This window comes from Opisthocomus hoazin, chromosome 13 (assembly GCF_030867145.1).
Source record: "Opisthocomus hoazin isolate bOpiHoa1 chromosome 13, bOpiHoa1.hap1, whole genome shotgun sequence".
Lineage (NCBI taxonomy): Eukaryota > Metazoa > Chordata > Aves > Opisthocomiformes > Opisthocomidae > Opisthocomus > Opisthocomus hoazin.
The window spans coordinates 21,562,869-21,588,028 of record NC_134426.1 but is presented as its reverse complement, the minus strand read 5'-3'; the positions used below and the strand labels follow the sequence as shown (position 1 = coordinate 21,588,028).

Sequence of the window (25,160 nt, the reverse complement as noted above, 5' to 3'; positions counted from 1 at the left end):
CAACGGTGCCTTGTATTATCACCTCTGAGTTCTGTCCAATCTTGCCTCAAACCACAGAGATTGCCCTGAAAGCTCCCCACACTTTGCTCAGTTTACCCTTCAGTTGGTGGCATCCCTTATTTATGCTACATTGTAATGCAAATTGTTTGCAGCTATTCAGCATAACAATACAAAGATTTCAGAAGAAGCAGAAATCATGTGCCTTTTCATTTGATTTTTTTCCCCTATAGCAAAGCAAGAAGAACTTACCGTCTCTAAAATAAAAACAGTTAGAAAATAAAAATGTAATTAATTTCCTAGTAAACACATGCAGCAGTAGATGTAATTTGTTGAATTGCCTCACTGGCTCTACAGGGTTAACATCAGGTGGAAGCTTGCCTTTTGCTTGAGGAGGAGCTGCCAGTCTGGAGCAGGCGCTGGGCATCCTCCTCCCCCTGTGGAAGGGAACTGCTTTTTCGGCGCCCAGCCACCACAGAATTGCACAAGCTTGTTGAAATTCTCTAATTGCCAAGTTTAACATTTTTAAATGTTTTGCTTCCACAAAGGTGGCAATTATGCCTGCATTTGTCCTAAAAATGGGGAGAAAGGCAAACCCACAAAAACACAAGAAGTAAAGGGGACACAGCAAGACGGTCTTGTAAACAACTTCCAGTGGAGACCGTGCATTGCACACTCCTGATACTCCAACCCCTGGAAAAATGACACTGTTCCTGTAAACAGCTGTGGGCACTGCAAGGCGATAATGAACTTCAGAGACTGCAAGGGCATCATTTGCAAAGCCAGGTAACACATCTTAAAGCTGTCTTCTGGGCAAGCAGAATTAAGCAAACCAAAGAGAAGGACAAATAACCACAGAGAACCAGCTCCTTGTGTGGAATATGGCAACTTTCATTCCCAAGCTGGCAGCCGTAAGACAGGAAATTGTTAGTCAATAATGCCTGACAGCCTCTCGTTTAAGGCAAAATATGCAAAGGTGTCTTAAGGGCCGACCAGAAATTTTCCAATGGAAAGTACCTTTGTCTATATTTGGTAAGAGCTTCCTAAGCCACAAGCCTATCAGTCCAAGATTTTAGGCTAAAGCTTTCAAGGAGCCTGTAAGACAGCTTGAATCCAGCCTCCCCAGTGAACGACAGTAAGATCTGGTACTTCTCTTCCAGCTCTGAAAACCGTAGTGCTTCAGAGCCTTTCCATTAAGCTTCAAGATTTCAAGAGATTCACTGACAGTGGTTTTGGAGCACCCAGATGCGAATTTGTTCACTAGGTAATGCAAAGTTGTTCTCACACATTCCAAGACCTATTTGGAGAGAGGAAGGATGGCCCACCGCCTTCACTGCTAGCGGGGACTGGGGAAGTCAGAGTTCATTTCCCCGGTCTGCTACCAGCTGCAAGTCATGCTTCCTCCTTCTGCTTTGATATCGCATCTGTACAGTTGGAGAGACTATGCTCACAGTAATCCTTTACCTTCCAGGCTACTTGTAATTAGCTACTGCAAGCTTCCCAGGCCCACAGAGGCCTCGAACTAGAAGTGATACAACACATGACAGATGAGAGCAGAATGGATTTTACCATGAAAGCAGCCATGAATATCTTAGACAGGGATCGAGTGCAGTTAACACGCTCCAAAACCATTCCATATCACATGTTGTCACTATTCAATAACTGCAAAAATATAGATACATATTTTTACGCCTTGAAATTTCTTCTTTTGACAAAGCACTTTTCTTGAGAATTTTGGAAGGTTGCTACACCACTCTTGCTTTGTTCAAGTGTCCCCTGTGACAACCACATCCTGGAGTGTATTAGAGTTTAAAAATACAGCAGCAAGATAAGCAGTGGCAGGAAGATAGAGGAATTCAGAACTTTGAGACTCAGAAGAAAAGATATTTCTAATCTCTGCTCAAAATATAAGACAAAGTGGATAAGGCAGACAGGCACGTGGAGACGGTTACACACAGGAGGAGAGGCTGGAAAGAGGGAAAGGAGGAAGAGAGGGGGAGCTTCTCACACCAGCAAGTGAGCCTGATAACAAGACGAGAGAGAGGTCACAGCGAGACAAGTATAGCAAGCAAGTAGAGCTCCAGAGAGATACGGTCTAGAAGACAGGTCAGGGCAAGTCTATGTCTATGCTTTGCTTTATTCTTATTTTTGGCTTTCCACATACCTTCAAAAGGAGAGATTATCAGATAAGAATTGATGGGACACCATTAAGATAGAAGGTTTTTCCAGCTCTATTGTGTGCATGACATTCCTTCCCTCTGTTCTCCAGAGATCTCGTACATCTGGGGATGTAATTTGCACAGCACGCACAAGAACTACAGAGCAATGCTGCCTTTGGTTAGGAATTCCATCAAAGGTGCAATTTAAAGTGGGTGTTTAATAGCCTCATAGTGTTTCTTTACCATGGGATTGTAGAGCCCAGCCTGTAACATACACTTCTGTGCTATCAGCAGGTGCTGGGAACCATGCCAACGTCCCTCGTCTCACGAAAAGCTTCTGCCCTTCCTGATGGTGTCCATGCACGCCAGGGTAAAGGAATTCTAGACCTTCATTGCTGCAAGGCAGGAGATTCAGCCACTTCAGCTAAAGAACAATAATCGGTGCCAGATGCTGATTTCCTGAGGGTTAATTCTACAAGAAGGCTATATATTGGAAGCAAAAAAGTCTGCATCATAGCGATGCCTTGGGAATGGAGGAGAGATGCACACGGGCAGTCTGGTTTCCACTGCAGTAGTCAGAAGTGCCGTATTTCTAAAGGTCAGAAGAACCTACATGGGAAAAAAAACAGTGTGTAAGAGTCGGAAAAAAGAATCAGCAACCACAGGGCTGTATAATAGTATCAACAGTAGTGCTGCCAAGGTGAAAGCGGACCTGATGTTTTTAGCTTGCTGAATACGTATTAAGATAGTAGCAGAAGAGATAGGGATTGAAATAGCAGGGAACTCTTGTTCTAAGACTTCAGCTGTGCTTTTATAGGAAACTACCAATTTCCCCCTTCTCTGTACTTTCCTTCCACTCACCTTCACACTGAACGATCTCCAACAATTCCATTCCCAAAGCATTTTCCAAGTTGTCCACCACATTCACTGGATTTTGACCATTTATGCCTTGCATCAAAATTACATTAGACTGCTCAATAGTAAAGAAACTCAGGCCCTTACTTTGCCACGTAAACTCAGGTAGACAGTACTGAAAAATTGCTCAGCACCCACTGTCTTGCAGATCTTCTCCAACTGACACATGCATAGTACCCAGCCGCTCAGGACACATACTGCTCCCAACAGCCGGCACCACGAGCCGCTTCCCTCCCAGCAGTAGGCCAAACAGAGGACACGGAGAAAGCAGAAGCTATGACATGGCTAAGCCTAGGGGGCATGGGAAGAAGCCTGAGACACCACAGAGATATGCATAAAGGTGTCAGAGGTAGAGAGAAGTGACAGCAGGGATGTAGAGAAGACGGGAGAGCTGAGGAGACTACAAAGGAAAAATCACGGGGAATATGAGAAGGCTGCTGAGATTGCTGCAGTGGAGGAGCACACGAGAGATTGGTCAAAACCCCATTGCTCGTGCAACAGCTTCTCTCTTGTCGTTTAATATTCAGTGCTACTTTATAGCAGTAGGATACCCCTGACTCTTCCTCTGCTTTGGAATGTAAATAGCAGCTGTCTCTGTATTCTGTTGGTGCAGAGGCATGCTGTAGGCAAGCTCTGTCTGTGCTATCAGCAGGGCCTCTCAGGAGGCAGTCGGGAGAAAGCCTGGTTTGTTAATCTTGACAGGGCTTAGGAGAGAGATCAGATTTGAACAGTTCAGCATCAACAAGACTTGGATAATTCTAGACATACAGAGAAGAGCTTTAAGTACCTAAGGAACCCTCTTGGTGGTGATACTCAGCCGCTTACGGAGGTAGGCAGGAGCAGTGAGGATTATCCTTTTGGATTTAGGTGCCTAAATTCTTCCTCAAGTTCCTCCTTAGGCAGCTATTCCTTTCTGTTAATCCAGCACTCAAAAAAAAAATCACTGCCCCTTCTTTTCCCTATCCATGGAGCAATGTTTAAAAATACCTGACTAACCAAATAAATCCAGGCATCTTGGAGTCTCATTCACTCTTCAAAGTCTCACAGCTGATTTCGGCACAGTAGGGTGATATGCTAGAGAAACAAGCAACGGTGCAAGGAACCAACAGCTACAGCAGAACTCAAAACAAAAATACAACAAAAAAAAAACCCAAGGACTGATCTACTTCTGTCCTAGTGAGGTAAATCACATCATTGCTGCTGACCCTGGGATTACCTCAAGGTTCCCATCAGATTGACCATAAGCACACAATTGAGGTTTAGAGAGCTATTCATCATCTTTCCCTTTTTACTGTAATTTGGCCCCAAGAATTCATCACAGAAACCTTTTCTAATATCTTCTCTCCCTTGCTAATTATAAAGGAGTAAAAATACTAAGATCTCCTTGCTAGGAACCTGAGGATTCCTGCAGAGCTTGTTTCAATGTAAATCTCCTTAGTAACAAAGGAAATGGAGGGGGGAAGAGAAGGAGAGGAGCCTGCACAGAATTCGCAGCCTGCCTTTCTCGGGTGTTGCTGCCCTGCTGCTCCAGAGACGACTCAGCCTCTCCCCCTTCAGCACCCCTCACTGCTCCTAACTTCTGGCAAGGATCATCCAAGAGGAATGGGTTTTTTTCTTCCAAAGTTCTCAGTGAGGTATCAGCTGTTCTTTAAAGAGATTACAGTGGGAGCATTCCTAGCACATTGACTCCACTGTGCAGAGAGCCTTGAGATTAAAGGGCTCAGCAAAGGTGGTTTCCAAGGATAAACTGTGCCAGGGATGACAACATTTCCTCACCAAAGAGGGGAGAATCTAATAAAAAATAAGGACAGAGGAAAACTGCTCTAGCTCTACAGCTATTATTAGTGTCTCAAAGCATTGTCACTGCTTTGCCTGTGCTGTCAGATGTCACTTTGCATCAGTTCTGGGCAATGCTCAGAAGAAAAATGGTGGAACTCATTTAATTCTGCAATGCATGACTGGGCTCTGCAGCAGGGCCGCGCAGAGGGTTAAGTGACCTCTTAATGCTGGTGGGAGCACTGCTCAACAAGTTCAAGTGGGCTCTCCAATAACTTATGCAAACACCTTTTTGCATAGTCTGGCAATTTATAGTAATTTATACCTCCTACCCAGCTGCTCTCGCAAAGCATAAACCAAGGACTCACAAACAAGTTCCAGCCCTCGGTCCTACTGTCGCCTACAGCAGCTCCCTGCTGAACTGGGAGTCCAAATGGGGAATGAAAGACAACTGAGGCAAGGAAATGACTGACACATCACGGACACTCGCGCTTTGGGGTACAAGCCATGCAGGGCTTGGAGCCCATGAGCATCGTGCGTAACGCAGCAGTAAACCCAGCCAGCAACAGCACAGCTAAATCTCTACACATACCTTCTCCAGAAATATGCTTTTCCATATTCTTTCCGTTTATCGGAGGATCACCCCTTTCATCAGCACTTTTTTCCCCCCATTTGTTTTTCAGGGACAGTTTCTTAGGATAAAGCTGAGCAACTTTGTCTCAGTGAAAAATTCAGCACCCAGAAGACGCTGACCATATTTTTTTCTGCTTTGAGGAAACATGTTAGCAACATCCTTTGTGCTCTCTCACAAAGAATCCAGATGATTACATGCTCTTTTATACTGCTCAGGATGACTGAATCGTTAAATTCATTTTGCTGACCATGCTGCCGTTTACTTTGAACTATATGTATAAGCAAAGTTAATCAGAGTTGACTCAAGACCTACACTCATCCTATAGCTTTCTCATTACACACTTCTATATGCCTGCCTTTGCTCTGAACTGAAAGCCACATCCACCACCACCAAAAAAAATTAACTGGTTTTTCTTCTGATCTTAGTCACCTGCCAACACACTTTGATTGCTATAGAAGAGCCCAGTATTGTTTAACAGCTAGCTAAATGCAAGTTAAAATGGCAGCCTCAGGAAGCAAGAAACAAAAAAGCCCAGGTGTTAGTGATTTATCAAAGTGGACTGAAATCACACCTCTACACTGAGCTGTAGGCAGATCCTGTATTTTTGAGGTGAATTTTGGGAAGCCAATTTAACTCCTCCTTTCAAAACATCTATTAGCTATTCAACACACTTGATGTGACTGGGAGTAATGTCATGCTGACGGTTGCAAGATTTCAGCCAGACTTGTAGATCAGAGTAGCTGATGGATTACACTTCTAAGTACCTGCATCGCTCTGAAGCTCAAATTGACTGTCTGATAGAATTCTTTCTGTCCTACTGCATTGGAAAGCTTGGCTTTCAGGAAAATCTTTCATTATGTGGACCACAGTGTCCAGTCTCAGGATGTAAAGAGCCCTTCACAGAGGAAAAAGTGATATTTTTTTTTTTTCAGAAGACAACAAAAACCAGCTGTGTATACACGCATGCTGTGACATAACATTAGGAAAATCAGAGAGAGAGTAAAATCATCTTTGCATACAGACACGCACCTGATTCACTGGGAGAAGTTAATGCACTGGCACAGATTCTTTATGGTCACCCTAGAGCAGGAAGACAGCCGTGACAGTTGCTTGATGAGACAGATCCCACAGCTCCCATTTCATCCAGGGCCCCATCCTCTCCATTTGCTCCACTGCAAGTTCATTACCAGCCTTGTCCTGCTATTTTGAGCATCAAAAGCTCCACTAAGCATCTTTTTTCTTCTGCTAAAGCAAGGCAGGAACAACCCCAGAACCACAGGAGAAGGAAAGAAAATCTCCGGCACAAGCCTTTGAGCCGATAAGTACCACTGGGGAGCTCTTAGGTTAGAAAGCACAAACAAAACTTAATGATCATCCAAAGATACTAGTGTGGAAACACCTGAAGTCCAACGTTAGGACTACATTCTTTGAGAGTCAGGCTCCTTTGTTTCCAAGGTCTGAATGTGTATGACCTTTTTTAGCAGCAATGCTACTGGCAATGCTTTTCCCCTCCCCCCAAGAAAAAGTAGTAAAGCCTTCTCTAATTTGTTTTCTCTTAGCTGTTGCCTTTGGGCTTTTCAGAGTGACACAGAACTCTAAGCAAAGTTTAGCTGACTTCAGATCCTCTTCCTTCAGTTTAATCACAGCTAAGGAAGGTTTAGCAACAAGCACCCAAAAGCTACCTCAGTCCCAAGGGTAAAAAAAAAAAAAAAAAGTGAAGAAACACATCAAGTGCATCAGAAGTCTGCCAGGCAGAAAGCGAACAGTTAAATTAGAGGTGGTTCCTGCTTACAGAATAGCTGCTCAGCCCCAGCTATTTCATTAGCATCGCTCTAAAGGGTCCTAGGGACTCCCTTTTTGAGGTGCAGGCAATTCAGAGAGCTGAAAGATCACTGTAATTTGGCCTATGAAAAATGAGTAGGTGTTCACAGTTCATTTCCCAATAGAGAAAGCCATGCTCATCACAGAAACCATCAGCATGCACAGAACTAATAGCCACCCTGCTTGGCAGGCACACCCATGCACATTAAGGAAGCCTTGCAGTGCACCAGCTTTTACCGCGTACGAACAAGAGACCTGGGTTAGCAAAGCTGTCAGTAAGGCGTGGGGTTTTTTTCCAGCACTACAATCAGGTGCAAAAATACAATGATGTTATAAGCAAGTAAATACAAACAATCAAAACTCCACTCTCAGAACCACAAAACAAATTAAAAGCTAAGAACTGTTCCCAAAGAAACCCCCTGCTCCCAGATGAACTGGAATGAAAACACACTGGAAAAGTCATAAACACAGAGAGAAAAACTCAAGGATATGGGGAGAGGATGCAAGATGCTAACAAAATGTTGACTAAACGGAATACAACATGCTGCTGCTTATCTGAATGAGCAACATCAGCTGTGGTCAAAGGGCAATGGCTTGGTATTTTCCCGTTCCTGCTGTAAGCAAAGCAAAGTGCGAGGCTTGGGAACAACAGAGCTCCAGCTCCTGGGATTCCAACAATCAGTTAGGAGCCTACGCAGAGACTCTGCCTTAAACCCAGGCAAACTCTCAGAAAACCTCAGGGCCCCTCTAGAAGACCATTTAGCAACTGACCTCTGCTTGGATATTGCCAAAATAAACTGTAGTCAAAATTAGACATGGCTGAGTCCAATTTCACCTTGATTAGTATTTACATAACACACAGCGAAACGTGAGAAGAGCACATAAATAATGTACTGTTTGTTGCAGACCTCTCAGGAGGAGAGTTCTCAGCTACAGTATTGATCCTCATGCACACACCAGCTCTCTGTGCAGAAAGCCCAAATCTTCTTCTCTTTATGCATGGAAGTAAACCTCCAGCAGCCAAGCCACGCGGGCTGGGTTGCAGACTGGTGCTGTACAGCACCAGCGGGTCTAGCAGTCAGAGAGCTGCATTCTGGATGAAAGCCTCATCTGGAAAAGAACTAATGGGAGGGGGGGTGCGCGTGTCCAGATCTGGTTAATTTAGAAGACACCATCTATTTCCTTAACTTCTTTCCTTGTAGTGGACTTGACATTTCTGACAACACTCCCAGGAAATGTAAACTTGGGAGAAGCTAGGTGTTGGACTTTTCCTCCTGTTACCGTATCACCAATTATCCAGCCAGTCTTAATACAAGTTGGGTGGACTCCAACACAAAACTGTTACCTAGGAATGACTCAGTACCCTCACTGTCTGAGGAGGCCACACAATACAATATTACTCAACAGCCATGAGGTGTTTGTGCCACCTGTGAGAACCAAGTGAGAACAGTTTCTCTTCCCTCTTCTCATTCTTTTCTTGTTGGAGGCAGGATTTAACTTCATGCCTGGTCCATGTAGGTAAAGGTGGAGGGCATCTGGACATTTCTTCTTTTCTACCTCTTCTGGTGAACATTGTTAGGAAAACAATTCAAAGAATTCCTTTGATTTGACGAGACATTTACACTTCTACTTAACCTACTCCGGCCTTACTGGAATTTTTTTAGCTGAATCTAATTTGCAACTTGCTAGGTCCTGGAAAGCCACCTGCAGACCTTCAACCCTCTTGATGGAAAATGGTCAAGTGGCAGAACTAACGGGTGGTTGGAACTCATGGTGTACCTCTGCTGATTTACAGCCATAAAGCAAAGTAGCTGAGGACATTACAATTGGTACAAGGCAAATCAAGCTTCAGATCTAAAGTGCCCAACACAGCAAACGTCTTCTGATAAGAGACTCGTACGGAGGTAGCAATAGAGGTGGCTCAAAGATTCAGCATTACTATTTTCCTGATGCATCAATGTCTCATAAGTTTGCAGCAAAAGAATGTCATCCTCAAGCATACTGTTAGGAAAGATTGCTTAAAATTAATTAGCTTAGTAACAATGGCCTGTCATTATGCTACTAAGTCACCAGCATGAGCACATAAGTTACAGTGACAGCTCAGGGTATAAAATAAGTGCCTTTATATTGAAATTTGCAGAGTGCCTAGCAGTCAAATGCCAATCTATTCAATTCTGGTAATACTGCATACTTTCTTCTTAATAGACTGTTCCAAACTCCCACACAAATATATGACTTATTTTACTACAGAGAAGTCTTTCTACTTCATACGCTGACCGTGCCCAAATTTAGTAAGCTTTTAAAAGTGTATTTATTGGTACAGCGTTGATTCATTCAACGTCAAGTTGAATGTGAGCTTTAGAACATGACACTAGAAAAAGCTGTAGGTAATGGAAAACAAAAAAATCTCTCTTGGGTGACTTACCTAGGGATGCATGATAAACCAAAGGTAAGGACTGAATTCTGAGAGGTAAGAACATCCGCAGTTCCCACATTCGGCACTTTACAAGATTTCCCCAGTAGAGAAGGAAATAGTTACTGCTATAATTATTTCATAGTTCCAGTCAGCTGCATTCAGTTGTGCTGTTATATTCCAATGGCAGGAAAATGGAATACAGTAAACTATAAATATCTGTCAGAATTCCTTTCAAAGGACAACAGTTAATTGCATAGCTTGATCTCCTGCCGTGCAGAGCTTGCATTTCAGGTTAGAAAGGTACAGATTGTTATTGATTTAATTCTCTTGGAACATGTGTGGTATAAAACTGTTCAGAAGACTTACGGGGGAGAAATACGTGCTTCCAAAGGAAGTCCTACAGCACAAGATTGTGGCGGGCTACCTTCATGTAAAATGCTTTCTGAAATTCACTAGACCCCCTTCCAAAGGCTCTCACAGTCCCCTCATAAATTGAGGCTCCTCGCTTCCTTTGCAGAAGTGAAATTAAATCAGTGAATCAGATGAAGAACAACAAAAGATTTGCAATAGTATGAGGCACATGCAAAAAATAGTCCTCTGTGTTGAGAATAATTCAGTCCTTCTTGCCCACTCACTCCAACAGTGAGTGATCCATTTCAGTCTTTGCTGTTTCCCTGTTCTTTAGCCTCCAGTTTCACCTCTCTCTTTGCAGAATGACTCCAGGCAGTCAAGTTCACATCTTAACTATTATATTCTCCTAAACATCTTTGAATCCACTTCTGATTTAGCTCGTGCAAAGTTGGTCTGACCACTGAAAGACATCAGGACATACAACTGTGCAGTAATTTGTTAAGCCTTATCCATTCCGGGAATAAATTCCCCATCACAGCCAGCGACACCAGTGAGGGTGAAGCCCAGTTGAACACCTGTCCAGCTCACCTGCTTTCCACGCAGGGTAACTTGACCCAGTATAAATTATGCACTATGGTGATTTTGCCAGTCTACATTTGCGTTTAGCCTGCTGCTGGTACACAGAGAGCTAAAATCACCGGCACAGCGAAGCCTTTATTAGCAAGTTATGTAGATACTAGTAAACCCCTTGCTCCCAGATACCGTAATTAAGATGACACATCTTCCTGATGGTTGGTTTAAAGAGACAAAACATTAATGGAGGAAATGCTGCAGAAATGTTTTAGCACCTGTTTATCATAAGTAGCTGACCAGGTGTTAAATCACACTTGAGTGCCCTGCCAGCCTTTATTAGGAGAGCTCTGGAAGTTGTGGATTGCCTGATTATATCTTCTCTGAGTTAGTTTTTACTAGCTTTCCCCTCAGTTTCCAGGCTCAGAAAAGAAAAACATATTTACAGCCCTGATTTTCAGGTTTCCCCAAGGTGGATGGGTGTTGATTTTTTTTTTTTAGGACAAGTCTTTTCCTTCAAATATCAGCTGATATTATACACTGAGAGACTAACATGAAATTTATTACTTTAGCAAATTCAAGAGTAAAATGAGCACAACCTACAACACGCTTGGAAACAGAAGCAACTTCTATTCAAGGAAAATCTCCAACAGTCGCAACGGTTGCACCTAACAAAGCTGGTTGAGGAGATTTTCACTTTTATTCACCCCGAAATACCAGGTACTGCACGACACATTGAGCACTGAGGAAGGTGGCTATACGCTACCAACGTTCTAAAAGCAAGTCAAAGAATCATTAAATAGATCACTGAGCCCAACAGGATCTAGGCATACCTAGTCAAGCAAGACGTAATATTAGCTACCGATCATCCCTCTGTGGGGCCTGACAACAGACACAGCAGTTTTCAGGCTCTCCCCACACGAAGCAAGCGGCAGCGCATACCCTGCACGGCTCCCAGCCTCCTGCGATCTGACCCACGCGCATGCAAATCCCCGGGTAGAGAGCATCCAACTTCACCAGGCTGCAGGCGGGAGTCGGAGCCTGCCCACATGGAACAAGTTCGACAGCTAGAACCCGAGGCAGATCAGACAGGCAGAAATACAGGCAACAGCCCAGGTAGGAGAAGGGTGGGGAAGGTTTTACTGAGATGAAGTAGGCAAGAAAGAATCTCTGGAAGAGAAAAAAAATAAAAAAAAAAAATCCGAGATTTAAGATAACAGACAGTAACAGCAGACAGGATGCAAATGGGGAATTCTTCCAACAGATTTTTACCACACAGGATCTCAGGAAGCATTTGTGCTCACCACTGCATAGGTGAGCAAGACAGCCAACTGAAGAAGTCACGGGAGAGGAACGCTGGGTTTCTCTCTCTGTAGCTCCATTTCCCCAGTTTAAAATAAGGATAATATAACTTCCTTTCCTAAAACAAGACCTAAACAGAGCATATGCGGTCGTATAAAGTTAAGCTACTGTTATTAACTGTCACCTTCTCTCACCCATGATATCAGATGAAAAAGATGCTTTTTGTGAAAGAAAAAAAAAACGACCATTGTAAGAACTACCATTCAGGCTCCTGCTACCCATAAAAACATAAACCACCAATATCTGGCTATTACAGACAGATTTGAACTCCTCCATTTTCCTACCGAAAATCCCCCGCGCTCTTTTGCCCGCCCAGGACAGAGGCCGGCGATGCCTTCCCTGCGCGCTGGCTGCACGGTCGCCGCGCTGGCCTGTGCTCCCTGCAGGCCTGCCCGGCAGCAAGGCTGAGCCCCCAGCGCTGCCACAGCTGGGCGGGGGGCTGCACCCCCTGCCCCTACTTCATGCCTTCGCAGGCCAGCAAAACCCCCCTGATGTCAGCGTATGGAGGCCGTTAGTAAACAAGGGGAGGGTCAGATCCAGCCACCCACGCGCTGATCGCAAGCGCATACTTTCTCCCAAAGGCAGAAAGAAAAGTGTGCTTAAACCCTTAAAGCAGATAGGCAGAAGCTGATTTATTGGGGTGATTTAGATCTGTTAAAACAAATTTAATTTTGAATACAATTTTATATCAATTAACAGAGTCTCACAAGTGTAGCCATTAAGGAATCTCTTTCCAAAACCAAAGCCAAATATTCAAGATTTATGAGACTGACTTGCCATATTGGAAGTAACTAATTATTCATAATGATTCTTTGTACTCTGACAGTGATTATGTATTTTCAGCGCAAATGACAATGGTGAAGCAAGTGATAAAGACAGCCCGTGTTTGTGGAAGGGATACCAAGCATTTAAGGCCTGATCAAGTTTTCTCAGAGTATTAGGGTAGCAGGGGGAGAAACAACGGAAAGCAGCTAAGCCCAGTGATGCAAAACGCAGCATATTTAACATCGTGAGGTGTGTTCTGGTGCGCGTCAGAACTGCAGTGAAAGTCTGTGGTCTCTTTTTATTGCCTTAAGCAATTTTGTATTCAGTTTATTTATTCTGACCTTTTGGTTGTCCTTCCACCTTGGACATGACAGTCTTTAACAGAGCAAGGCCCCACAGATGCAGCTTGCACTGTTCGCAACAGATTGTGGAGTGCGCTTGGGGTGAGAGGAACAACACCGATTTGGGGCCTGATTCTCATTTGCACTGAAGTTTCTTCACCTTGCTCTGACGGCATAAGGCTGGGAAAGCACAATCGCAGCCCTGCCCCCGGCTCCACAGGATGAAGGAAGAGTCTCTGGATTACTCTGCTCTGATTAAAGTCCCTGGGAATCCGAAAATGATAGTTAGACAGTGACCGGGTACATTTTCACACCGCCTCAGGCTACAGAGAATACAAAAGCACCGCCTTTTGCCTCTTTTGCTAACTTCCAGTCCTACCCCAGACACAGGAACAGAGTAACGGAGAACAAAGTCCCCATTCCAGTGCGGTGTTCCAGTGCCAGCGAGGTTAACGTCCAGGGGCAGGCTGGTAGTGAGAGCAACGCCACGTTTACGGCCATGGTAGCTGCTGTTCTGATGTTGCGCTTGCTCAAGCTATGAACCAGGGTCTAATTTCTGATCCTCAAAAAGCAAAGGCATAGCAAGCTGGTCATTAAAATCTGCAGCAGCATGCCTGTGATTAAAATGTTAATGTCAATATTGTAATCAAGGGCTGACTCACAGGACAGCTGGTGAGAGACCTGATCGGTATTGCTTGGCCCCAGTCACCTGCTGCAGCCAGGGTTACAAAAAGGTTGTGCCCCATCACATGGCAGGGACTGGCATTCGCTGGCTCATGTGGCTAGCTGCGGGCTGCCTGCCGGGAGGGAAAGGCAGCCCAGGCACAGGCGCAGTATCGGTGAGTTCAGCTACGCCTGCACTCCGGCAAGAGGAAAGCTGTTCCGGACGTTTCCTCGGCATCATCCAAGCTGCAGCTCTGTTGTCAAAGGTTCTCAAGTGTCTCCTGCCCACCCGCCGTGCCGGGTCGTCCTCCCTCCTTGCCTCATCGGCCCATCTCCTGCTTCTTTTGGAATTTTCTGTGCTAGTTTCTATCTAGCTGACTTTTATCCATTTAAGCCTGTGGTAAATTCTGCCCGGTGTTGTCTCAGCACCGAAAGAGCTACAGTCTGCAAAGCTTCTTTTCAGTAAATTCAGGATTAATGAAGAAGGCCTCTCTATTGTTGGAATGTCTAACACAATCACGAACTGAATGAACGGACCAGGCAGCAGTGGAGGGCTCCCAGGTTCACGGCAGGGAATTGTCTATTTTAACATCCATCTGTTTTCATTCCCTCTGATCCATTATCATTCACCTACAGTTATAACATGATGAATATCATTGTGCGGAAAGCCATTTGATGCTGGGGGGAAAAAAAAATCACTGTAGGTCTGCCTTCTATTGAAAATGTGAAATTGCCTTGGTGGAAGGAAAGGCACAATTGATTCAGAGATGCCGCTCCAAATAGAGGTATCCTTTCACATGTGGACCGTTTGATTTTGTTAATTCCTTTGGATGACCCTTCCACTGTGCCTTTCAACAAAAATATACATATATACAGAACTGGGGATAACTATGGATAACCATAGGGCCGCTGAATTTGGGGAGTTCATTGAAAAAAACGACTGTATTCGCAACCTTCCCCAGAAGGCACCTTTGGTTTACGTTCACAGTGACATTAAGCTCCTGTACGTAAACACCTAAGCGGGATGAGAATCTTGATGACCCTGCTGACAGGAAATAAAGAAAGGAACTTTACAGGCAATTTCCACTGTCCTTGTTGGTCAGCAAATTTGGAAGTGAATGAAAGAAAGCGAACTAGAAATGCATATTCATGATGGAGGACCTACAGCACAAGGGGACTGAAACGAGTGCTACCAACAGAAACTGCTAGGGATTCCCCCGTAGTTTATCTTTTTTAACGGCTTACCCTTATGAAGTACTTACAAGCAACACAGAAATTGCTTTGTAAATTAAAGGATAGGCTCACAAATGTAAAAGTAGCTCACTGAACTCGCTGGAAGTGCTCTTTTCTAGAAAGTGACTCTTAAAATACTGGTAAAGCAAATACAGTTGTTAAGCCAAATCCATTGTTTAACTGGGTGTATCTAAACTCCGGATCTTTCATTAACAGCCATCCCCTGGATCTTGGTTATAGCTTTAAAATACCACACATCTAAAAACTTATAGTACTGTCCCTTAAAGAAACAGGAGAGAAAATACCCCGCTGGAAATCCAGAGTCCAGCAAAACCCGGGGCAGATAACTGTCTGACTCCCCGCTAGCCTGTAGCCAAGGAAGCAGCTAGACTTCGCTATCTTCCTTCTTTAATTGGCACGCAAAAGATTATAGGATTTTATTATGGCACAAATGACACCGATACAAGTGTGGCCAGAGGCACGCAATGCATGACTGACTATTCGCATTAAAAGACTTTGTACTGCACGTGGGGTTTCTATCTTTGGTTTTAAATCGCTTAAATTTAAATGACGTTTCCATGCTACATTTTCAAAGGATGGTATTTATTTTAGCTCTTGTTTAAGTAAGGTAGGGCAAAGCTGTCGCCAGACACCAGAAACCCTTCTGAAAGAGCCTGCTGGGGCCAGGTGGAAGACGCCTCATTTTTGACTGCTCTGTTATTACAATTAGATCAGGAATAGAAGAAAACCAAGGAACGGCAGGGCACCGACGTCCGCCCGTCAAAGCCTTCGTCGGGTGCGTCAGACACCCCGCTCCCGGCCCACCGCCGCTGGGGCCACCGGCCTGAGGAAGCCGCCATCCCACCAATGACCAAACGGGAACACACGCGGGAGCAGGTGGCCGGAGACTTTTTTGGCTTCCCTTACTTCCATGGCTCCCGCTAACACCGAATCTCCTTTGTGGATTTTCCCCTGCTTATTTATGAAGCTCGGTGGACTTCTTTAGGTTTTATTTCACGACACCCTTCTAACTTCTCACACATCCAGAACTGGAGTCTACCCCCCAGGGAAGGCAAAAGCAGCTGAAGACGCAAGGAACAAAGCCAAGTCAGTCAAATGGAGCGCCGCCAGCCCCACTCACGGAAGGGAGTACCCTGGGCCGGCGGTAATATCTGACTGTGTGCAATAAAGATGATAACGGGAGGATTAGGTCCTGCTACCACTGCGATGATATGTGAGACAGCCGCTGCTCTGCGCCGGGGTCTCGATCCAGGCACACCTCCCTCCGCGCCGTCGCTGCAGCTGGGCACTGCAGAGCTGCTCGGTGGGCCGCCACGCCTGTCCCCTTTCTGGGGAAGTGCCCTGGGACCAGGCCTCAGCCGGGCAATCTGGAGAGAGGAGAGAGCCCGAAACAGCAGGGAAAACAACAAGGGAACCGCAGCCTCCTCCCGCGTTGCAGAGCCCGAATGAAACCTCGCAAGACAGCCAGCAGGTCTCCTGGCCTCCATCTCCATGACCCTGGCCATCAGCCCCAGAGCCCTGAGGCTGCTCCACGGCCCACCCGCAGCCCCCGGCTGCCCAGCTCCTCGCCCCCTGCGCCTCACCGCCAGCTGGTCCCCAAACCCGGCCCTTCACCCCCGGATTGTTCCTGGGCTCATCCCTCAGCTCCTCCTGCATCCCTCAGGTCATTCTCGGACCCCAGCTCACCCCGCGGCCTGTCCCCATCCCTCAGCTCACCCCGCGGCCTGTCCCCCAACCCTCAGCTTACCCCACGGCCTGTCCCCATCCCTCGGCTCATACCAGGGCCTGTCCCCCAACCCTCCACTCACCCCGCGGCCTGTCCTCCGTCCCTCAGCTCACCCCGCGGCCTGTCCCCACCCCTCAGCTCACCCCGCGGCCTGTCCCCCGTCCCTCCGCTCACCCCGCGGCCTGTCCCCATCCCTCCGCTCACCCCGCGGCCTGTCCTCCGTCCCTCAGCTCACCCCGCGGCCTGTCCCCATCCCTCCGCTCACCCCGCGGCCTGTCCCCCGTCCCTCAGCTCACCCCGCGGCCTGTCCCCATCCCTCCGCTCACCCCGCGGCCTGTCCCCATCCCTCCGCTCACCCCGCGGCCTGTCCCCCGTCCCTCCGCTCACCCCGCGGCCTGTCCCCATCCCTCCGCTCACCCCGCGGCCTGTCCCCCGTCCCTCCGCTCACCCCGCGGCCTGTCCCCATCCCTCCGCTCACCCCGCGGCCTGTCCCCCATCCCTCCGCTCACCCCGCGGCCTGTCCCCATCCCTCCGCTCACCCCGCGGCCTGTCCCCCGTCCCTCCGCTCACCCCGCGGCCTGTCCCCATCCCTCCGCTCACCCCGCGGCCTGTCCCCATCCCTCCGCTCACCCCGCGGCCTGTCCCCCGTCCCTCCGCTCACCCCGCGGCCTGTCCCCTGTCCCTCAGCTCACCCCGCGGCCTGTCCCCATCCCTCCGCTCACCCCGCGGCCTGTCCCCATCCCTCAGCTCACCCCGCGGCCTGTCCCCCGTCCCTCCGCTCACCCCGCGGCCTGTCCCCATCCCTCCGCTCACCCCGCGGCCTGTCCCCCATCCCTCCGCTCACCCCGCGGCCTGTCCCCCATCCCTCCGCTCACCCCGCGGCCTGTCCCCCATCCCTCCGCTCCCCCCGCGGCCTGTCCCCCGTCCCTCAGCTCACCCCGCGGCCTGTCCCCATCCCTCCGCTCGCCGTTCAGCCCTCAGCTCACCCCTCAGCTCGCTCCCCGTCCCTGGCTCACCCTTCGACCCTCAGCTCGCCCCCCGGTTCACCGCTTAACCCCCAGCCCAGCCCGCAGCTCCTCCCCGGCCCCGCAGCTCGCCCCCAGGCCGTCCCTCGCCTCCGGCCAGCCCCCCCCGCCGCCTCGCGGCTCTGCCGCCCGTGCCCCCCTCCCCTTCCCGCGGGCTCAGCCAGCCCCGTGAGGCGACGGCGGGGCGGGGGTGGAGGAGGTGCGGGAGCCGGGCCGGGGGGGCGAAACTTTTCCCTGCGGCGGGGGCGAGGGCGGGCCGCGGCGCCCCCTCCTCCCCCCGCTCCCCGCTGAGGCGAGGCGAGGCGGCGACGGGGCGGGAAGGAGGAGGAGGAGGAGGAGGAGGAGGAAGGGGGGGGGCCGGGGGCACGGCCGGGCCTGCGCCGGGGAATGACGCGCAGCTGGCAGCCCTGCTCATGCGCGGCCGGCCGGGCGGTGCTAGCGCCGCGTCCCAGCTCGGGGAGAATGGGGCGGCATCCGGGCAGCGCCGACTGAGCGGCTTCTGGGGGCCGGGGCTGCGCCGCGCCGCGGGCGGCCGGGCTGGGGCGGGCGGGCCAGCGCCATCCGGCAGCGGGCGGCGGCGGGGGCGCCGCGCCGCGCCGGCGGGGGGCTGCGAGCCGCCGGCGGCGCCCGGCGAGGAGGGGTCGGCGGCGGCGGCGGGCGGCGGCGGCGGGGGCTGCCCGGGGATTGTCTCGCTCGCTCCGCGGCAAGAAAGTTGGGCGGCGAGAGCGGCGGCGGCGGCGGCGGCGGCCCCCCCCGGCGAGGAGCGCGGCGGCCGGAGCGCGGCCCCGGAGCGGCGCTGCCCCCGGGGAGGGGGCGCCGCGCCTGGATTATCCCGAGCTGGGTCGAGCCTCCTGGATCTGCCTCTTCTCTTCCGCGCCGAGCGAACCCGAGGTGTCCTCGTCCGGATCCAGATAGATTCCCCCCCCCCTTCTTTTTTCTTCTCTTTTTTTTTTTTCCTTTTTTTCCCCCCCTGCCCTCCTCTTCCCGTCTCTGCTTTTTTTTTTTTCTTCGGGGGGGTGGGGGGTGGAAATTTGTCAAGGTCATTCCGTGGATTTAATATTTTTTGTGTGTGTGCGCGCCGCTCGCCCCACCGCCACCCAGCCTTGCTCTGTGGATTATCATCGCCCTGGATTCGAGGGTCTGAACAGCAGGATTTTTTGTTGTTGTTGATTTTTTGTGTTTTTTTAAATTATTATTATTTTTTAAGGGCTCCGGGGTTTGGAGAGGGGAAGCGGTGAGTTGGAGGGGGGCGACTTTTCTCTACCCCCCCCGCGCCCCCTCCCCCCGCCCCCACACCCCCCGCGCCCGGCCTTCTCTTTTAATTTTTTATTATTATTATTATTATTTTAAATATTTTTTTTTGATTTGCTGCTTCTCCGGCGATGGATGGGAAAATCCGGCAGAGCCGGAGGTCGAGGTCGCAGCGGGACCGCGTGCGGCGGCGGGAGGCGGCGGCCCGCGACCCCCGCAACCAGAGCCCTTCCTCGGGCTCCGAGAAGGAGCCGAGCCCCGGCAAGGAGAACGGCGGCCAGACCCGCACAGCCCCGCGGGGCCCGCCGCCCCCCGCCCGCGCCGCCCGGCCCCCCCGCCGCCGCCGCCGCGAGTCCAGCTCCCAGGAGGAGGACCTGATCGATGGCTTCGCCATAGCCAGCTTCAACACCCTGGAAGCCCTGGAGGTAGGAGCTGGGGGGGGGGCGGGGGGGGCTCTTCCCTCTTGCGGAGCGGGGGGGGTGGGGAAATGGGGGGTTAAAAAAAAAATTAAAAAAAAAAAAATTGGAAGCGCGGCGCTTGCAGGCTGCTGAATTTTGCAAATGGCAATTAATGGGCATTAATCCTGGTGTCAGCCCGCAGGGGTCTCGGGGCTGAGGGTGGCGACCCCAGCCCGGGTGCTCGCAGCCCCGCTGGCAACTTGCTGCGCCCCCCCCCCCCCTTCGCCCTTCCCCCCCCCTCCGGCTGGCCTTAACTATCGCTGAGGGCGAGCCGAAGGCTGGGCTGGGGCTTGGGTCGGCTGGCGGAGGGCTGCGAGGTGCTCCCGGCGTGTGCTGGGCTGGTCCGGCATTGTTGTGAGTGTGGAGCTTCCCCCCCCCCCCCCCCCCCCCGGTTCGGGGAGTTTGTGTTTGCATTGCCAAAATGTTACTTTATCTGTCTCCGGAGATTGTTAGCGAATGGCTAGTGTTTGACATTTTGTGGAAAAAGAGATGTTTAAATGGATAATAATCCCCTGGTTGTAATTCCCATTTTTGAAGTAATTGAACAAATTCTTCATCTCTTGTTGACTGTACATATTTTTCTGGTGTTAATAGGCTGGCAAAAAAATATTGCTTGTCTAACTTATTACAAACAATATTTGCTGAGCAAATACTGCCTGCCTTGTCTGAGCTAAGTTAAGCAGAGCAGGAAATTTAATATTTTCAGAGGGGCATTGACAAACTAAGACTTTGGCTTTTGATTTTTGTTTTGTGTACGAGGAGCAGTGAGTTGTCGAGAGGAAGCACCTAACGAGTCGCTTGACGGGCGTAATAACTTGAATTCCCAGTAAACATGAGCAATCCTGGTGCCTTTGCCCACAGTCTGTGACACACCGCGATAAAAACGTGGGCAAAGTTTTGGGTACTCTCCCTGCTTCAGATTTGCTGTCACTGGTGTATCTGGTAACTCACGTTACAGCGACCAAGGGTTCTGGGTGAGTAATCTCAGAGTTCCCTGGGATCTCTGGCATCCTTGGCTCAGACTTCGAGATTCCCATTTTGTTGGTGGGCTTCCCTGCTCCCCAGCCCACCCCTCCTGCCGCGCAGGCCTCTGGGCTCTGGTGGCATCGGGAGGTCCCAGAACCAGCTTCTCCAGGTCCCCGAGATGGTCCCTGTGCTCCCACAGAGGGGTCGGCGATGGCCTTGGCCGTCTGCCCTGGTGTCGGGGCGAGCAGACCTTTGCTTGGGGAGTCCGGGACGTTTAGTCCAGCAGCCCCTGAGCAGCGCTAGGTGTGCAGGCACCGGCGTGGGGAGATGGTTTCTGTTGGCTTGGCGATGGCTGTTCCTCGGCCTTCCGTGGCATCGTTTGTGGGGTGTTGTCCAAACAGGAAAGCCAACTACTTTGTCTACACAGAACTGATAATGAGCGAGTGAGCAGCTTTCACGTGCCTCTAAAACAAATGCTGTAGACCTGTCTGTATCTTCTTTTTCTTTTTTTTTTTTTTCTTGGGCATGCTCTTAGTTAAATGTGCGTCAGCAGATAGGTCCAATTAAACCCCAGAGTCTCTACTGAGCTGTCAGTGAAGAAAGTAAAATTTGTCTTCCTGCAGAAATTTTCTACCATGATGAGCACATTATCAGGAAATAGAATTCAAATGATAGTGCAGTCCCTCCAGGGCTGACGGGGAGAACTCCGGGCTTTTCAAATGGGATAAGCCTGGTTATCAAATCAGCCAAACCGTAACCTTGATAACGGGGCGCATGAGAGTAGAAGGTGACCTTAAACTTCTGCCACCCCAAAGTACATCTGTCTGTGGAAGCGCTTCTGGTTTTTCTTTTAAAAAAAAAAAAAAATTACGTACAAGTCTTTACAAAACTGTCCCCTTTCAAACTCTTCCAAAACACTTCAGTACCACCTGAAATGAATTGATTTCTACTGTATTTACCGGCACACAAGAGGACACGTGCGTCTCGGCATCTTGGATGGTACTTGGCGCCTTGGAGGGAACGGTGCGAGCAGAATTCAACTGGTTCTTTTGGGGCCTGAACTAGGAGGTGTGTTGTATTCGAGGTTCTCGGAGAGCCCTGATGATCATGTGCCTTTTGTAAATCCCAGTAACACTAAAAAAGAGAAAAGACTCTGCGTTGTGTGGATTTTTCCACGCAGCGCTGCCCCTGACCGTGGGGGATGCCCGGCAGATTTGATGCAGCAGCAAGGGAAGGGGATGATGAAGGCAAAACTGCTATGAAGCACCATATGGCCATGTGAATGACTGAATCAGCAAGGTCCTTTTGCATGGTGTGGAGCTGTGCTCTGGTGAACTGGGCTGCAACAGGTGGTTTTCTGGAGGAAATTTGCTTTTCAGTGTACATTTGTTTTTTAAGAGTTCTTAAAATCTGATGTGATGATATATTGAAAATAAGAATTGTAACCTTTCATGTTCGTGAGGGAGGAGAAAGAATAGAAGTAAGTATGCAGCCTAGAAACAATACTGAACTTAAGAGAAGTCTTATTAAATTTTGAATCCTAAAAAGAGCTTTTGTTGCATATGTGGTAGTTTGTTGGGATCCTTGCTTGTGTTCTTCTTCGCGGTTTGTTTGTCACTTGACGTTGCAGCGAGCTGGGGTTACGTTTAGTAGGCTAGCTAAGCTTTGGGCTTCGCCCTGGGAATGAAACTTCTCAGTGGTTAGGCACAACTTCGTGGCAGAAACATTTGGGAGAGGTAAGGTGGTTTTTTGTTTTCTCTTTGTATCTCAAAATATTGTGAATTCCCCTTCCCCGCTGAAGAAAATTCTCACCACTGGTGTTCCTGTAAATAAAGGCTGCTATATATGTGTGCGTTTTCTTCCTTAGTGTTGACCCGGGGTTTGAACAGTTAAGGTTGATGCTGAGGCATGGCTCTGTGAAGTCTCCTTTAGCTCTTTGGTGTGATTTTTAAGCAGTATGGATTTTGATTTAACTCATGTGGCAATGTTTCCTTTGGCAGTTGTTGTCTGAAAACGTTGCATCTTGTTTCAGTGATACTTACTTGTGACTGGAGGATCCCCTATCCTACCAACTTTCACATAAAGACTGATTTGATTATATGTATTTTTTTAAATCGAGAGGGGAAAAAAAGCCTGCAGACTAACCAGTGACAGACGACTCCTGTGTGTAAGAAGTGAAAACTTCCCCTTTCCCTTCCTTCCCCTGAATATTCTTGTAGAAATCTGGCTCCAGCTCAGGTTAAGTGCAGCTGACGTGTGTGTAGTGGTGTGTTGGGGCTTTTTTTTCTGATACTCAGCCACCAAACACAACTTTGGAATTGACAACCTGGAAGCTTGGTGTGCCCTGACCTCCTGGCTTGAGGTGGTCAGCGAGACGGGTGGCTGCTGGAAAACCATCAGCTGCTGGTGCTGCCCGGGGACGGCTCCCGTGCCGGGGTCAGGAGAGCTGGCGGGCTGAGAAACGGGGGATTTCTCGCCACCTTCTGAAATGAATGGTATGGATGTGAGCATGTGTGTATATTCGTTACGTTCAGATGAAGCTGCTAATTATTCTTGAAGGTGATTGGTGAATCAGAGCGAGAGAATCTAAATGAGTGAGTCGGTAGTTGAGGGCTCTCTCTGATCATAGCTGTTCCTTTCAAGTATGAAAAACAGCGCTAAAAGGGAACTTCATCAGAATGTTAATGAATCCGATCTTTGAGAGCAATTGTTCTCCCAAAGTAGTTGTAAAGACAAGGGGTTGTGTTTTCTTTTTGGCTGTTGTTTATCATTTTTACAGATTCCAGCAAAGCTTTGGAGCGCTGCATGGAAATTTTAACTTTCCTGGTGCGTGCGCGTATGGGTTTTTTAGGAATATTTAACCTACTCATAGAATTTTTGCCGAGAATCTGCTCGCAAATGTGTGTGGAGCGACGTGTTGTGCAGAAGTAGATCCCTGAGCTGAAACGGGACAGACCTTGACTTCGTGCACATCGTCTTGAAGCCGCGATGCTGCCCTTACAAGCCGCACTGGGGCCCAGCTGCGTCTGGCTGCAGACCCTAAGGAGATTAACGCTTTGCCCACTCTTACTTTCGTTTGCATCCAGAGGTCTGGCGGTGCTAAATCGCAGTCGCTTCTCTGCTGTTTGCACTTGAGCGTGGCAGAGTTTAGAGGGCCTAATGGTGATAGTAGAATTCTGGACAGAATCCATAAGTTCTTCAGCTGTTATCTTGATAAGGCTGTTTTCACATGTGTGTTGTACACTGTGCTGTTACTGTTGCTCTGATCTCTCATGATAAGAAAACCAGGGTATTTAACTGCAGCTTCCTGCTCCAGAGGTTTTGGGCTAGTTCCACAGCCCTAGCTATATAACTTCTCGTTTATTGTCATCTCTCTGTATATGTACTTTGCAGCTTAGTTTTTACTGTAGTTAGTCTTGTGTTTTAAAACAAGTTTCTAGATTTTAAAGTGTTTTTCTGTTCTACTTGATTGTCCGGTGATGTATTAAGTCAGTGTTTCTGATGGCCGGTTATTTCTGTAAAAAAGTGCTTTTAACCTCAGGAATGATAATGATTTTCTGGATGGTGCTCTAAGGGCTCTAAATGCCTTTTGGTTTTCCCAAAGGCTTGTTAGTCTCCATTGATTTCTTCTCCTAACTGTTGATTTTTTGTATCTTGTCTGAAGCAGGTACTTAAGGTATTTTTGTTGTTGTTGTGGAAAGAGAGGTGGTTAACGCGGAGGTGAAACAGGGGGGCGAGCCCTGGAAAGCCTCAAGTACCTGCTGGGTCAGGCCAGGGATGGAGGGGAGCTGGCTTCCCTGCACACCACGGTCGGGTGGCCGGTGGTGGGGAGGAGGGATCCAGCTCCTGCGCTGGGGCTGGAGTTCTTCACCTCGTTAGTGAAACCTGCCGGGATCAACGGGCGCATTGTGCGCACGAGCAGCAGAGACCGTGTGCCTGGCGCGTACAGGCCGCGGCACCACCGGGCGTCCAGCGTGGCTGCGCTGGCGTGGGAGAAGGGAAACAGCATGCTTGCATCAGGCTCGGCCGTGAAAATCCCAGCCAAGCTCAGGGGTCACCCTCCTCCCTACCTGAGGTCCCATTTGTAGCTCAAACTGCACTTGACCCTGTCTGTTTGGGTGTTTTGAAAGACCTCTTCATATCTTAGCAGTTTTCTGAACTATTTTTCTGCAGCATGACTGCTCAGCCTTGCTTCAGGGGTCTGAAACCTGGGGTGAAACGCGAGATGGAGCTTGTCGAAACATCAGGGGAACCAACCACCTCAGAGAAATTAAGAAGATAATTATAATTAATTAGAACATTTTTGATATATAGAATCATAGAATGATAAGGGTTGGAAGGGACCTTAAAGATCATCTGGTTCATATCATATTTAAGAAATATAAGGTACTCTGTATTGCATAGATAAGGTTTTTTGATAAAAGGGATGTAATATAATTAGTGTTCCACTTCATCCAAATAATAGATTATATAGGATCCAAATTCATGTTTGTTTGCAGTAGTGCATCTGACTTCTTGTCTAGTGAGTACTGAAAACTTTACTCTCCTCCCAGTGCGCTAACGAGATGTACTTTTTATCATTTATCTCAATTATTTCCCAGAACGAGACTGGCTAGCACAAGGTTGCTTTCTGGGAAGGCAGCAGGGAACCAGGGGGCTGGGTGGGATGGGATCAACCTGGCGTATTTCGCTTTGTTGCTCTGACAGATT

The 25,160-nt window shown here is 48.7% G+C and overlaps 1 protein-coding gene across 19 annotated transcripts in view; it reads left to right on the top strand.

The window, feature by feature from the left end:
- Positions 1-18,542: 18,542 nt before the first annotated feature.
- Positions 18,543-25,160, top strand: part of FBRSL1 (fibrosin like 1) — a 555,762-nt gene continuing 549,144 nt past the window's right edge. For all 19 annotated transcript variants that reach the window (XM_075434576.1, XM_075434573.1, XM_075434570.1 and 16 more), the window contains exon 1: positions 18,543-19,451. In XM_075434576.1, the coding sequence (XP_075290691.1) occupies positions 19,158-19,451 (294 nt within the window). In that variant the 5' untranslated portion in view covers positions 18,543-19,157. The remainder of the gene's footprint in view (positions 19,452-25,160) is intronic.